Source organism: Acipenser ruthenus, chromosome 22 (genome assembly GCF_902713425.1).
Source record: "Acipenser ruthenus chromosome 22, fAciRut3.2 maternal haplotype, whole genome shotgun sequence".
NCBI lineage: Eukaryota > Metazoa > Chordata > Actinopteri > Acipenseriformes > Acipenseridae > Acipenser > Acipenser ruthenus.
In genome coordinates, this window is record NC_081210.1 from 21,034,295 (window position 1) to 21,048,361 (window position 14,067).

Consider the following 14,067-nt stretch of genomic DNA (forward strand, 5'->3'; position numbering starts at 1 on the left):
GTTGTATATAATTTCCACTGGGGGCAGGAATTACACAATAATCAGTTAATCGGTTATTAATTAGGAAACAGTGATAAACATCTACAAATATGGAGCAAAGCACATTATAACAATATTACAGTTAAAGTTGTAGTGTCTGGATTTAAAAATACATAATGGTAATGTAAATAAAGTGGACTGACAGCAGTCTGATTTCTTATAAATATGATAGGAGGCTAAAGACACCACTAGACTGTAGTGTAGATGTATTGTGGGACAGTTACAGCTTGAAGCAGACAGACTTTTATACAAACAATTATATGTACCTTAACAAAAATGCAGTGTCTTAAACTAGCACAGGATCTCTTACATCATCACTCATTTGAAATGTTCTTATAGTGTCACAGACAACAACCCAGCCCAAGAGTCAATATCAACAAAAAACTGTTGAGATTATATTGACCTTTGCTGTTTTTGTAATTTAATATCTATACTTAAGCAGCACCAATAATTCACAAGGCTTTTGTTTATGCACATTTTAGTTTTACAATATTGAAATAAACATCAACCGATACATAAAAATAGACCAACATTTTAATTGTGCAACAAAATACAACTGACGCAATAGCTTCTATTGACACTTAAAATGTTGCAGTGCAGGTCTGGTTTTTAATATTTCCAGTACATGAATGCTCATTTTAACATCATATTCCCCAACTGAATGTGAGTACTATCTTAAACAATATCATGTTTTTAATATTGATCACATCTTATAATGCTAAACAGCATACTGAACTTTTTTTTTTTTTTTTTTTTTAATGGATGCATAAATTACCTTTAAATTAGCAAAACTGAACAAGTGGGCTTACAGAGGATTCCATAAACATGGAGACAATAAATGTGGAAATAGACAAGTTCATTTCTGAAAACAGAACCCTGTTGAAGTTGTATTAAATGTCTGCCATTGTAAATATCTCACTGCCTTTTTAGACTTGTGTGTGTAGTTTAGGTGTACTGTAACTTCCTAAAGTCAGGATTCAGAATTGTTATCTGCACTTCTATATTCATGTAATTGCTATTAATATGTACCTTTTTGTATACCTGCTGGGTTCTAGAAAATCAGTCAATATTATTTCCAATTCCCACTTCAGTTGCTTTAATTTTCAGGTGAGAATGTCATTTCAGGCAATGTGAAGAACGGATTTAATGACAGAGGAGCAGTTACTGTGGACCAGTTCACAACTGGGTTCAGTTTTTTGTTATATTTTGTTACTGCAGCTGTGGCAAAGTAAGGTTTATTGGTACACTGTTACCGAGTTCCACTAGAGGGTGCTACAGTATAAAATTAGTTAAATAGGAAAAACAAGACAGACAACTTTCTAATGTTAGCTTAAACTACTGTTGGTATGCATACAGACAGGCCATGCATTTTACATTTCAAGGGTACCTTATAGGAACTCTTCAGATTAAATGCAAATCTAAAAAGCAGGACGTGAATGGCATGCAAAAAAAAAAAAAGGTTTATTTCTAAAAGATACAGGAAGAGATAAAACCTTCTCTTATTGTACCTGTTACCCTGTAACAAAATGGTAGGTACTGTCCTTGGGCAATATATTTTTTCCAACTGGTTCTATTAAAATGATGGGAGGTGTTGACACATGAAACTTGCGAGTTATGCTTACCATCGAAGCCGTGTACTTGGAACACGTTGCTAACATGTACTTGTATGATTCGGCATTATAGGAGCGCTGCCTAATTTTATGGATATATAACCCTATTTTAATTCCAAATGAGAATACATTAAAATCCATTTATTTTCTTTAGCAACTGTAGAAATATATACTGTGAGTTTACACGGCAAGAGTAGAACAAAGTCATTCAGTCAAAAACAGGTCTTAGAACATAGTAGTTGATCAAAAATAATCTTTATTAGACAGACGATTCATAGCATTCAGGCATGTTAAAACAAGCTAGAAAAAAGCTCTTGTCAAAATACCTTAATAAATACATTATACAGCAACTTAGATTGTGTATATATAGTCAAGAAAATTTAAATATCACAATTCACAAGCACACAAAAAATCATTGTACTTTTTCATTGTCTGGATTACACGGTTTGTGATTTAAATAGTTTGTCACACTACTAGAGCATGTTACTGAATGCATTCCCCCCCCCCCCCCCCCCAAATCGTTCAGTCTCCTCTAACAGTGAGAATTACATTTATATTGCAGGTCCTGTACCCTCAACCCAGTGGTGTGATACCCAAAGATATGCAGAGCTCACCCAGAGCCAGCTGCCTGAACAACACAAAAGGCCAAAAACATTTATTTGTGTACCCACGAAGCAAACAAAGAGAAGCACTTATATGTGGTGATATGCCTCATATTGGTTTTTAAATTTTATTTTGTATTATTTATATATTTAAAAACACACATTAATAACATCCAATTGTAACCTCCTGTTTTATCAGGACAACAAATTAAACAAGTAAAAAATCTGTTTGGCTCCTTCTGATGGACTATGAAGCTCAAAGAACATTCTATACTTCCACACACAGTCGTTTTAAGCTGTAAAGTATCACTCACTAGAGCCCCCCTGCTGCACAATGTAGCAGGACTACAGTAAAAAATAAACTAGACTAACCCGATAGTACAGTGCGCAGAAGGCTAAACTGTAGATTAACATTGAAAACAAACAAAGGAATTACACCTTGTTGTAAAATTATTCTCAGTTGTGGGACAGATTTCATCATTGTTCCCCTTCAAATTCAAGCCACACTAGTTTGAGCTCAGCTCACTGCAACACTAGTTTGAACACCAAAAGGGCTGAACAGAATCTTTTTACAATGATCTTTAAAAAAAAAAAAAAAAAAAAGAAACTTCAAGAGAAATCATTTCGATCAAAAAGAAAGAATTCTCAAATTCACATCCCTTGCAAAGTACCAGATTCGCTTACAGAAGTAGAGTACTAAGGTTTCTATAGGTGCTCTTAACCATATCTTTAGATTAGGTTTCATGAGATGTTAGGATGTGTTTTGCATGCGAGTTGTCCACTGCCTTTGGTAAGGCTCAAAAGAAGGGGTAGGCATCATTTTTGTTCACAAACAAAATAGATTTTTATTCTCGTTTTACTGTTATACATCACAAGGCAAGTAACATGATACAGAGCCCACTGCCCTACTAACTGGTCACCAAGACCATCCTCTCGCATCATTCGACAGAAAACAAAGTCATTATTCAGAATTGATTTCAGTGTCCTGGGTGACTGGAATGAGCAAGCAAGGGCTACTCCCAGTCAAAAAACAGGAAACACGCCTTTTTTTATCAAACATGAAAATTATCTGTGTGGGAATATTCTACAGAACAAGGGACACAATAGTCCTAGAAAGATTAAAACAATACAGGCCTGGCAATACTGAAGTTGTCTACTATACTGGTTTTACAGAGATGTGCAGTATTTCTCCTCTCGCACATCAAGATGCTTGGTGGCCTAACCCCCATCAATGGCACAAGCAGTATGTAGAACTCTATCAAAACAGTGCCTGAACTTTAAAAAACAAAAAACAAAAAAGCAGGGTAGATCCTAACCTGGATCTTCCATTTCATGATATTTACTTTTCATTTTAATTCAATACTGCAATAGTACAAGCCACTTCATCTAACGCTCTATCCGGCGCAAAAAAAAAAAAAACTTTAATAAATACATCACTATATTAAAATATATACAGTATATACACACATTCAATTACTTAACTGCAGATCACAAACAGTTTTGGCTTCTGTTCAGAAAACACAGAGTTCTCCATACTGTCGATAAGAATCTGCTTGTCGTCAAATCTGATGATTTCAGTCACAGGATGCTCCTCTTGTTTTGGCTGAATGACCTGTGGAAGGGTATCTATATTGAGCTTCATGTCTTTAAACGTATGCAACATGAACACCCCTGTGATAATAGTCAGGAAACCGCATAGCGTTCCCACGATGTCAATGGGGAACATGGAATACCACTCTTTGAAGAGAATTACAGAGGTTGAAAGGACCACTGTGGTAAAAAAGACATAGTAGATAGGATAGACCACTGAAGTGTTAAAGACATCCAAGGCCTTGTTGAGGTAGTTGACCTGAGTGACGATGGACACCACCAGCGTGACGATGAGGATGTAGGAAAGAGGGTGTTTCCACACAGGCTTGCTGTCAAACAGGCCCTTTATGGCGATGCCCAGTCCTTTGACAGATGACACAGAGAACGCTCCAATCAAGGAGCAGATAGCGATGTAGATCAAGACGTTGGAATGTCCATAGCGCGGGGAAAAATAAAATATCAGCACCAAACTTGCGGCTAACAAGAGGCTGGCAAATACGAGGAATCCTGTAGAAAACAAACAAACAAAAGGATCTGTTAGTAAGAGGCAGCTCCCCCTTCCATGGTTATGGATAGCAAATTAAAACTGCCACTATCATGGCATGCATAATTAACATACAGCCTTCAATTGCCCTATCGCAAGGATGTAACTCAGTTGTTGTGATTCTTTTGAGGGTTATAGTGGAAACTGTTGCCCCAACACTACCTCTCTTTTTCAACTCAAGAGGAACAGTTTTCCACTAGAAGTATAAGTATACACCTGTGATGTCAGAGGGCAGTAGTGTTTTGACTTCACTGTTGAGTGACATCAGAGGGCAGTAATTCTTGGAATGTGGGCTAGCCAGTTTGCAGGCAACATTGTCACATGATTTGAACAGAGTCTGTTCTATTGACTGTAAATTAAGTCTGTTCAGTGCTAACACAGGACAAAGTAGGCGTAAGCCAGGTAGAGAAATGAGAAAATACTGGTGCAACAGAAGCCAAAACTACTTGCTCTTTTAGAAAATGACCCACCTGGATGCAGAATTTTTTGAGCCATTTCATCCAAAGTTTTCACTTCCTCCTCTTCTGGAGCGTGAATCACCATAACTGTGCTTCCCAGAATGCTCAGCACGCACCCCATTTTCCCCAGCATGTTAAGCTTCTCATTTAGGAAGTAGGAAGACAGTATTGCACTGTGAGGGGGAGGGGGAGGGGGAGGGGAGAGAGAAAGGATCATTGGTAAAAAGTCCTACATTTAAACATGTAATGCTGTCAAAATAAACAGACATTCCCTAAACCTTCAAAGCTAACAAAACAGTTCAATTTTTATATACATAGGGGCTGCACACAGGTGATATGACAGCAATGAAATCTGTAGTTGATAATGCTGATCATTCTGGTTGTAGCTAACAACATTTATTATTTATTTCTTAGCAGACACCCTTATCCAGGGCGACTTACAATCGTAAGCAAATACAGCAGATAATAGTGATAGTTACATCAGGATATGATTAAATACAAAATACTACAGGTTAAACACTTGGCAGATTACAGTATTCTGAAGTACAGGATTAAATGCATTTATTCCATTAACCTTGTGTAGTTTTGAAAGAAACCTCCTGTGAGCTGTGAACCAGCTTGAATCAATGTCCACTCCAGGAAACGTATTCAAATACAAACGAAAATGGATATAAAATGACAATACATACCCTATAAGTACACTTAGAGCCCCTAGCGGCGTCACTACTGTTGCAGGTGCAAAGATATAAGCTGCAAAATTCGAAACTTCACCACCACCCACTGGAAAACAAAGACAAGCCAAGAAATTAGCACTTTTTACGACTGGCTCTGGATGATCTTAATTACCAATACAGTATAGTGTCCTAAAAAGTGTCTTACAATTATTACAATACAATGGATTACAGGTTATAGAAGTGCATCTCTAATGCATTCCCTTTCTGTTGCACAAACAGTCCCAAATCAGGAAGTACAGTAACCTGAGGTGTGATAATTACAGCAGATACAGTTACACTATGGTGTCCAGGGAGAACCACAGTTAATGACAGAGTTGGGTTGACCGACTCTGGTTATTCAGATTTGGATCTTACTTGTCAGTAAACCTGCCCACCACATCCAGTCCTTCAGGTATCCATGACCTCCCTCACCTTGGGGAGAAAGTAGAAATGTTTAGAATGCAGCAAACGATGACAAAGAACAGCAGAACATTTCTACATAGGCCTGTCATTTTGTTAAAAGGGATTTGGTATGTCAAAGTTTATCATCCAAGTTATATCCCCACAGAAGTCTGCACCCAAAGCTGGTGGGTTGACTTGGAATGGGGACTGAGCAGTATTTGAGAAGATCAAGAATGTTTGCTAGAGGAAAGAGTATGCTACAAACTGGCTGAATGAACATGTTAGTTTACCTGCTCGGGTACCTCCTGTCTGAGCCAGTCTGAGTAGAGCTCTCTTCTTCAGGATGACGCTGCCTCCGATTAGAAAAGAGGAGAAGATGGCCATGGACAAGCCAATGTAGAACTCGTAATTCCGCCACTTCTGCTCTGAAGCAGACATGTTCAACGACAAGTTGCTGAGAGAGATGGTTAGATCAATCTCATTCACAACTCTGCACACAACTTGCCGTGACAGGCAAGACAAAGTAACAAGGGAACCTGGAAATAAAGAAAAAACATTAGATCACAATGAAGGTATTCTCCTCCTTTACCGGAGCACACCAGCACAGTATATGCCTACATAATCACGTACATATAAAATAACTTCAGTCTTGTTTCATGGTGCGTGATGCTCTCACCATCGCTCGGTTTAAAATCAACTCTCAAGACCCACCTGTTCTCTCTTGCTTTCCATGCTCTTTAAGCCTGGTATCTGCTATTAGCTGCTGTGTTGCTGCTACTATTTCATGTATTATGTTACTATCATGCATTATTCACTTTCCACTGTATTTAATGTAGTACACTTTTTTTTTACTGTATAGCATGTATTATGCATATCTCTGTATTTAAAGTATTATGGATTTTCTTGTTGTTACTGCATCTTGTAAAGCGCTTTGTGATGGTGGTCCACTACGAAAGGCGCATATATGATTGGTTGATTGTTATGTTGTACTATTTGTATACGCTTGGCAGCTGTTAAAACATCAGATAATTGTAGAAGTTAGTTCAGTCTGAACTTGGAGAATATCGATTTCCTTGCTTTGTATGCTGTTACAACATTTATTTTCAATATTTACAAAATATATGGCACTGCAAGTTTCATGTATTAAAAAAACACAGTGATCCCTTGGGAATGGCTTTGGTGTTCGCTCAGGGTGTACACTTTTATATGTCCAATAATAACCCATCCATCGTCTGCAACCGTGTGCCAACGAACACCTCAAAAAGATACAGATTTATTTATGGGGTGATATTCATATTCAACAAAATTATCAGTAATGAGACCTCAAAGCTGATAAGAACTGCCCTCAAAACTATTATTGCCACAAGAGAAACTAATCTACATTGACCTTCCCTATAAAAAAAAAAGACCTTCAGTAGCTCATATTGGTAAGCTTTAGGATTATTGATGTGTACAGAAAAAAAAAAATAGTTGTGTTTCTATAAAAGCCATAGTTTATTTATTTTTTTAAAAACAACTGGTCTCAAATAAGCTTGTGGAAATATCAATCTAGACCACAAAAAAAATGTATGCCTTTACATTTGATAGATATATCGATGCATTGTAAATGATAAATAATTTGAGTGCAACATGAGGCCGTCAACAGGATTTAAATCCTGTTTTACATTCACTTTCATCTGTCTGTTTTTACAATAAAAACAGTTAAATCCATATAAATCTGTGCCACTACTCCCTTAGTTCCAGTACTGCTCATAAAAGTGAATACAATGGAAACAATCTGAAAGACCATCGGCCCTTGCTACTGCCGTGCAAGTACATCTCATGGAAAAGCTCATTTGAAAAAACATCTGCTGAAACTGAATACTATACAAATACACACCTGAAAGAAATGTTCAAATGTACACACAGGGAACAGTGTTTGCATAGCATTGAAATAAGCCCTTCTTACCAAGATCTGGATGTTATAAAGTTGTTGGGTTTGTTTTCTGATCCTTTAATAACCAGTTCAATAATTCAAAGACAAGAGACAGTAGCAGTGATAATAATTTCATTAAGCGGTGCGCTGGGTTTGCAGTTCATTTAGAATAGGGCTTATGTAAAGGTCCTCTTGCTTACTGGTTTGTTGCTTTCTGTCAGGTGTTCAGTAAAGTAAAAAATCAATGATTTCCCCACCAAAACACACAACGTATAAGAAATCACACAACTACAGTGAAAAGATCAGTCATTTAAGAGTTCATTTTCTTTCTCCTAAATCTATTACCCTGTTGCCAACACGTAAAATACTCATGACAAAACTAGAACTATAGAGTCAAACCTGCTTAATACCTGGTAACCTTACGCCCTGCTTATGAAAACCATGTTGAAATGTCCATGCCAGAACATACAGGGGTCATTAAGGACAAAGCAGTTTGATGATTCTCTCACTCCAGTTAATATAAATAACATGCATCACTTGTGGAAATGAAACACATTAGATGAGAAAATGTGCATGGACCTGTACTGCAAGCACGATACTGTAAATGTTCTACCATAAAGTAACACTACCATACAGAACTCCAGTGTGTGTTTACAGCATTCTATATGTTGAATTATTCCAGTCCACCAGTACAGTATAGCAGACTAAATACATGTTATAAATGAACACTACAGTAAAATCAATGCAATACATTATTATATTTCCATAGCAAAACATTTGCTGTAAATCAGCAGTTCTGTGGTTTATAGTTTAATTTGCCAGGTCATTTCTGAACTCCTGATAGTCAACTTATTGTCGCCCTTTTTGCTCAGTCAGAGTTTGATTGTATAGTGCATATATTTTCTTTGCCAATGATCCAAGTAACAGAAAAAATAAAAACACAAAAACAGAATTCAGTCAGATAAAAAAATATCCCCCTGGCTCATTAAAAGGAACACAAATCCTTCCTGCTACCAGAAAAAAAGGAACCACAGGTACTAAAGAACATAACAAATGTGTTTATTCAGCAACTTTGCCAAAACAAATACAGGGAAGTTCAATTCCATCAGGTGATGTTAAATTTGTTTAACTATGCCAATTCCTGATCAGAGATTCAAGGTATCATGTGTATCGATAGTGAAGATTTCTGAAACTCTGTTGTGGGGTTCTATTGCCATTCAAAACCATTCAGTCTTGGTCCCACCTTCCAGCAATGCTAACCACTATGCTATCAGTTAAGAACAGGACCCAAGTCCAGCAGACCAGTCTACTGCTCTTCAGTTCAACTACCTGCCATAAACATGTGAGATCAGCTAGTGCCTTAATATGAGTAAGCGCCAGCACCATCTAGTGTTCAGCAGTGTATTGACAGAAAAACAAATGGAAACTTAACTCAAACTGGCAGATCACTAGATGGCATTGGGTCTTACTTCTGTAATGGCAATCTATATTTATGACAGGTCTCAAAAGCAACTCCTTAATGATGCACTTCAAAGTTTCACTGGTATATTAATCAGCAAGCAGTTTTTGCAGGGAGATCTTACAGGCAAGTTGCAGCAAGTTATATAAAAAGGCGGCTATTATCTCAAGTGTCTTGGCAAGAAAGCTTACTAATCCAGCCAGACTGGGCTATAGGAAAAATACAGCTGTGCAGCTGTAAAGCCTGCTGGAACCCAACTCAACACATACAAAGACCCCTCTGTGTCACTGGCAATCTCCTTAGATATTGTATGTGGACAAAGACAATCGATTTATTCCTGAGAAATTTCATACCACTTATTCCAGTTATCTCCACATATCCTGTGGTGATTTAATACTGTCTGGATGAGGCATGTCAGTGTTACTGAGGTCACTTGTTAAAATTGACTAGCATGTCCTGGGTCGGACTAAAATGATTGGTCATCTTGCTTATATCAAGACATTTAAAATTAGGCTATGTTACATATATTATGTCAGGAAACTACACCTGAAGAGCAGCTCTGGAAATCCTGTGAAACCTCCTTAATACAGACATGTATATATATAAAAAAAAAAACACACAAGATTTTCAATACCCTGAATCGTGTTACAATTCACAGCAAAACACGCCTGTCTACTATCTGTTTACTACATTAGACATCAATGCACTATACTTGACCCGAAAGCAAGGCAATGTACATTTTTTGCCAAATTAAGTTGTACAGGAGCCCCTATGCCTTTTTTTAATCTATAGGTAAATAGAGAAATACACTCTTTAACTAGCGGCTGTAGTCTAATGTACATAGAACCCAATCAATCCCAGATGCTATGGGTGCTGCTTTGTTTAGGGTGAAACAAAACTGCTTCTTAGTGGTACTGGTTAAGCAACTTGCATACAAAGTGAAATGTATGAAGGCACTTTGTACCTGCTGGGAGCCTCCCTTAGAAATAAAAGCACTGTACTGTATTCTACAAAGGGGAATATTGTGGTTCCCATGTCTAAATAACAATAGTGGTACATAATAATAGCACTTTAACACCTCCGTCAGTTGTTAAATTGGTCCTCCTAACAACTACTCCTCAATGCAGCATTAAACAGGCCCAGTTTCACATGGCAATTTCAAGACAGCCTCCTTACTGGTGTCTACCAGAATGCATGCCTCAATATGTAGAACATAACAGACTACTACATGGTATACCATCAGTGGATACAAGTACTTTTATATACATATAAAAATAACAACGTTTACTAGAGGCACAGGTGACAAAAAAAAAGTGTAGCTCTAACCGCACCCTTAAGAGAAAACGACTATACAAATGGTATTGGGTAATAAACAACATGCAAGGCTATAACTAGAAAAACCCGACTAACGCAACAATACAGATAAGACAATGTTCTGAGCGACACACCTTTCAGCTCATTTACATTTTACAGAAACGAGAGTACTGTGTGCAAAGCTGTCAAGCAAACGCAATGTTGTGCCACAGGTAATAAATGTGTGTCCTCCTGGTCATACGAAATAAACTAGAAGTCAAAGAAATATATAAATAATTAAAAAAATAAAGAAAGAAAAAAGTAAGAAAATAAAACGGTGGTTCCCAAACTGAGGGCATTCTCGTCCGAATTGAACTTTCTAAACTACTCTGTCTCATTCCCTTAGCAACCAGTTCACTTTGGGAGGGGTCCTGGAGGGGGTCACCATTTTGCAATAACACACTGGAGGGTGTTACAATATGCTCCAATATATGAATGCCTTGGCATGTTGAACACTGTCTTAGGTTTTTGGGGTTCCTGTATTTTGAATGCAACACTTACGACATGAATTCCATTTCTATCATACATCTCGTATATTAACTATTGGTTTATTGCCTAGCCTACGCATGATTTAAAAATGTTGCATTGTGTTTTGCAAAGATGTTTTAAATCGCTTTACTTACAGTATTATTAAATGAAGTTCAAACTGTAGTTCTGTAGTTTCCAGGAGTACAGTATGTAAACGTTGTATTCTCCAGGACTTTTGACCGACTCAGAAAAACAATACTGTTTCACTATATCGCACTATACTTCCCTGGGCAAACAGCCTCGCCCCGCATTTTGTTATATCAAACCCCACAAGTGGAACATTTTCAAAGAGACTTTGGTTTGAAATGTTAATAAAATGTTAAACAAAATAAATAGGTTCAAGTGAAAACTTACCATTCGTACAACTGTGATTCGTGACTTGAGAAGCCTCTGTCATCTTCGGCCAATAGATTTCCAATACTCCCTAAAAACGTTTCCAAATCAAAACTAAAAACACATTATATACACGGGTGGTCGTTTTTGAAAACATATATATATATATATATATAGTGTTTTTTTTTGTTTTGTTTTTTTTAACTAAACAAAATAATCGCCAACGGTTGAACGTCTAAAAGACACACAACAAACAATCAAAAGCAACCCAATTTAGAAAAATAATAATGGTATCCTTTTCCTTTGTGTATGAGCGCTGCAACCGGCTCAACCTCTAGTCTACTGACATAATCATCCAAACCAGGTGAATATGTTTAGCTGTACCTGATAACCTTAACCCCGCCCAGCCCCACAGCGCATCCATTGGCCAACATGCTAAAATGCAAATAGTGTAAAAATGTCTACAGTGCCATGAATCAGTCTATATGCTAATTTTCTTGTAAAAGTGCGAATATACAGGGTCTGATTGGGTAAAATGAACAATAAATGGCCCATTACTTATTGGCGGTAATATTTTTTGGCTTGTCGAGACCCATTTTATTTATTTATTTTTTAAGAGGTTGCAAACTCTATTTAAATAAATCCCAATAACTACCTTTCAAATCAAACACTTCCAAAGTCATTCTGTTGACATTTCTTATTATCAAAGCTTTTGTTTTAATGAGTCATAAGCCACAATACAAAGCCGATTTCACAGTGTAATTTCTATAATGTCAATAAAGTCTGTTTCCAGTGGCAGTGGAACAAATCGATTTCTGAGCCTCTCCCGAAACGTAGACCACTCCAGAATACAATGTACATTCAAATGTATAAGACATTAACGGCAGTATTCTCAAAGTATTGTATTCCAAATCGTCAGTTGCACCAAGTCACGTACACAAACGTTTGAGCTACCTTCATCAGTTACAATTACTGCTTTGGTTTAATTGAAGGTGCGTTTGCCTTGTTGGCTTAGTTTCCTATAAATTGTACTTGAACCTGTATACATTCCAAGTTGTTAAGTTAACAAACACTTGTAAAACATTCAATTTCATAGAAACTGCGTTATCTGTAACGATACCCGTTTCCCCGCCTAGGGTGTGTTTTGTGTGGCTGTGATCTCCATTCACATGTACTGTTTATTCCATTATAAAAGGGAATGTCTCTAGCTTTAAGAGACCAACCCTAAAATCAAGTGGCTCAGTTCTGAGTCAGATGATCCTCACCTCAGACTGCAGCTAAACCTGAAAGACAGCATTTACATACAATCAGATTTGTTCTCGATCTCTAAACAGTTGGTACTTGTAAGAATTGCAACACCTGTACCCAAACTTCTCCTTTTTAAAGTTTCTGCATAATATTGTTTACCAGTAGTAAATCATGCATCCAATACAAATTTACCTAGATGACGTTTTTGCAAGGCTTCTACTTTACAATTCCAAAACTGTAATGTTTTGGGTTGCTCTGTTCCGCAAGCAGTAAACAAAGCTTTGTAACAGCTTTTTTATTTTGGAAAAGATTAGATAATATTGTTATTATGACCTAAAAAAAAAGCTGTTGGTTCCAGTGAGGTCCCTATAACCTGCCACCACACTATAGATTCACTCCCTGTGCTGCAAGCACTGAGACCCCACCTGAAGATTGGCTAATATCCCCCCTTTGCAAGTTTCCATTGAGTTTCATGTAACAAAACTACATACAATTGATTTTGGGGCAAGCATTTTACTATAATTTAGAGTGTGATGCTACTTTACTTCAATATTTAATGTGCCCATATTGATTTCTTTCATGTACTTCAGTTGTTAGACAGTATAACTAGATACAACTGAGTGTGTACTAGGTACGAGGAGCAATGCAATGTCATATCACCCTGCCCTGAAGACCTTGATTGGCACCCTGATATAGACATGGCAGGCCACACCTTCACTCTAATAAAATAGCCTCGTTTATAACCTATGTTCATTTACCTTGTGTTTCCCTGTAAACCATGTATTTCAGTATTCTCTGCTACGACTGTAAACACAAAGCTATCAAGTAGCATGAAAAAGTAGATCACCATAACTAACATCCGTCTAATGTAAAAATGTAAAAGAAACATAACACGCCACACACATATGGATGGACACAGCCTCAATATACCCTATAAGTGTTATTCTCTGAAATATCCCAATTATAGAACATAAATACATACGCAATTATATTGGATAAGCAGATCTTAAGTTATAAGCAAAAACATACATTGTGTGAAATCTGTGCTCAAGTGTGACACTGTACATAAAGACTTCATTTTGAATCCTGGTCCAATACTGTGTAATTCATAAAACCTGTATCTCCCTGCTTCAAGATCTTCTAAATCTATACTGTATTAACCTTGACTTGCTTGCATTGTCAATACAATGCTGCTCCAGGTGTCTCAGGACATTTCCACACCCTGTTTGGACTAGACTAAAAAAAAAAAAAGAATAGTTGCAAAACTAGTCAT

At 37.1% G+C, this 14,067-nt stretch overlaps 1 protein-coding gene across 1 annotated transcript; it reads right to left on the reverse strand.

Annotated features, from left to right (window-relative positions):
- Positions 1–1,887: 1,887 nt before the first annotated feature.
- Positions 1,888–12,241, reverse strand: LOC117431306 (magnesium transporter NIPA4-like). Its single transcript, XM_034052107.3, has 6 exons — positions 11,568–12,241; positions 6,249–6,494; positions 5,932–5,988; positions 5,533–5,623; positions 4,856–5,016; positions 1,888–4,348 (listed from the first exon to the last, which is right to left on the reverse strand). The coding sequence occupies exons 1-6, from the start codon at positions 11,608–11,610 to the stop codon at positions 3,729–3,731; spliced, it is 1,218 nt and encodes a 405-aa protein (XP_033907998.3). The 5' UTR covers positions 11,611–12,241; the 3' UTR covers positions 1,888–3,728.
- Positions 12,242–14,067: the final 1,826 nt, after the last annotated feature.

Bases quoted from the DNA above. Each gene is read 5' to 3' on its own strand.
- LOC117431306 (XM_034052107.3), bottom strand. From the start codon at position 11,610: ATGACAGAGGCTTCTCAAGTCACGAATCACAGTTGTACGAATG. The intron at 5,989-6,248 runs GTAAACTAACAT...TTTCTCCCCAAG, and splicing joins GACAGGAGGTACCCGAGCAG to GTGAGGGAGGTCATGGATAC. The intron at 5,624-5,931 runs GTAAGATCCAAA...TTTGTTTTCCAG, and splicing joins GTGGGCAGGTTTACTGACAA to TGGGTGGTGGTGAAGTTTCG.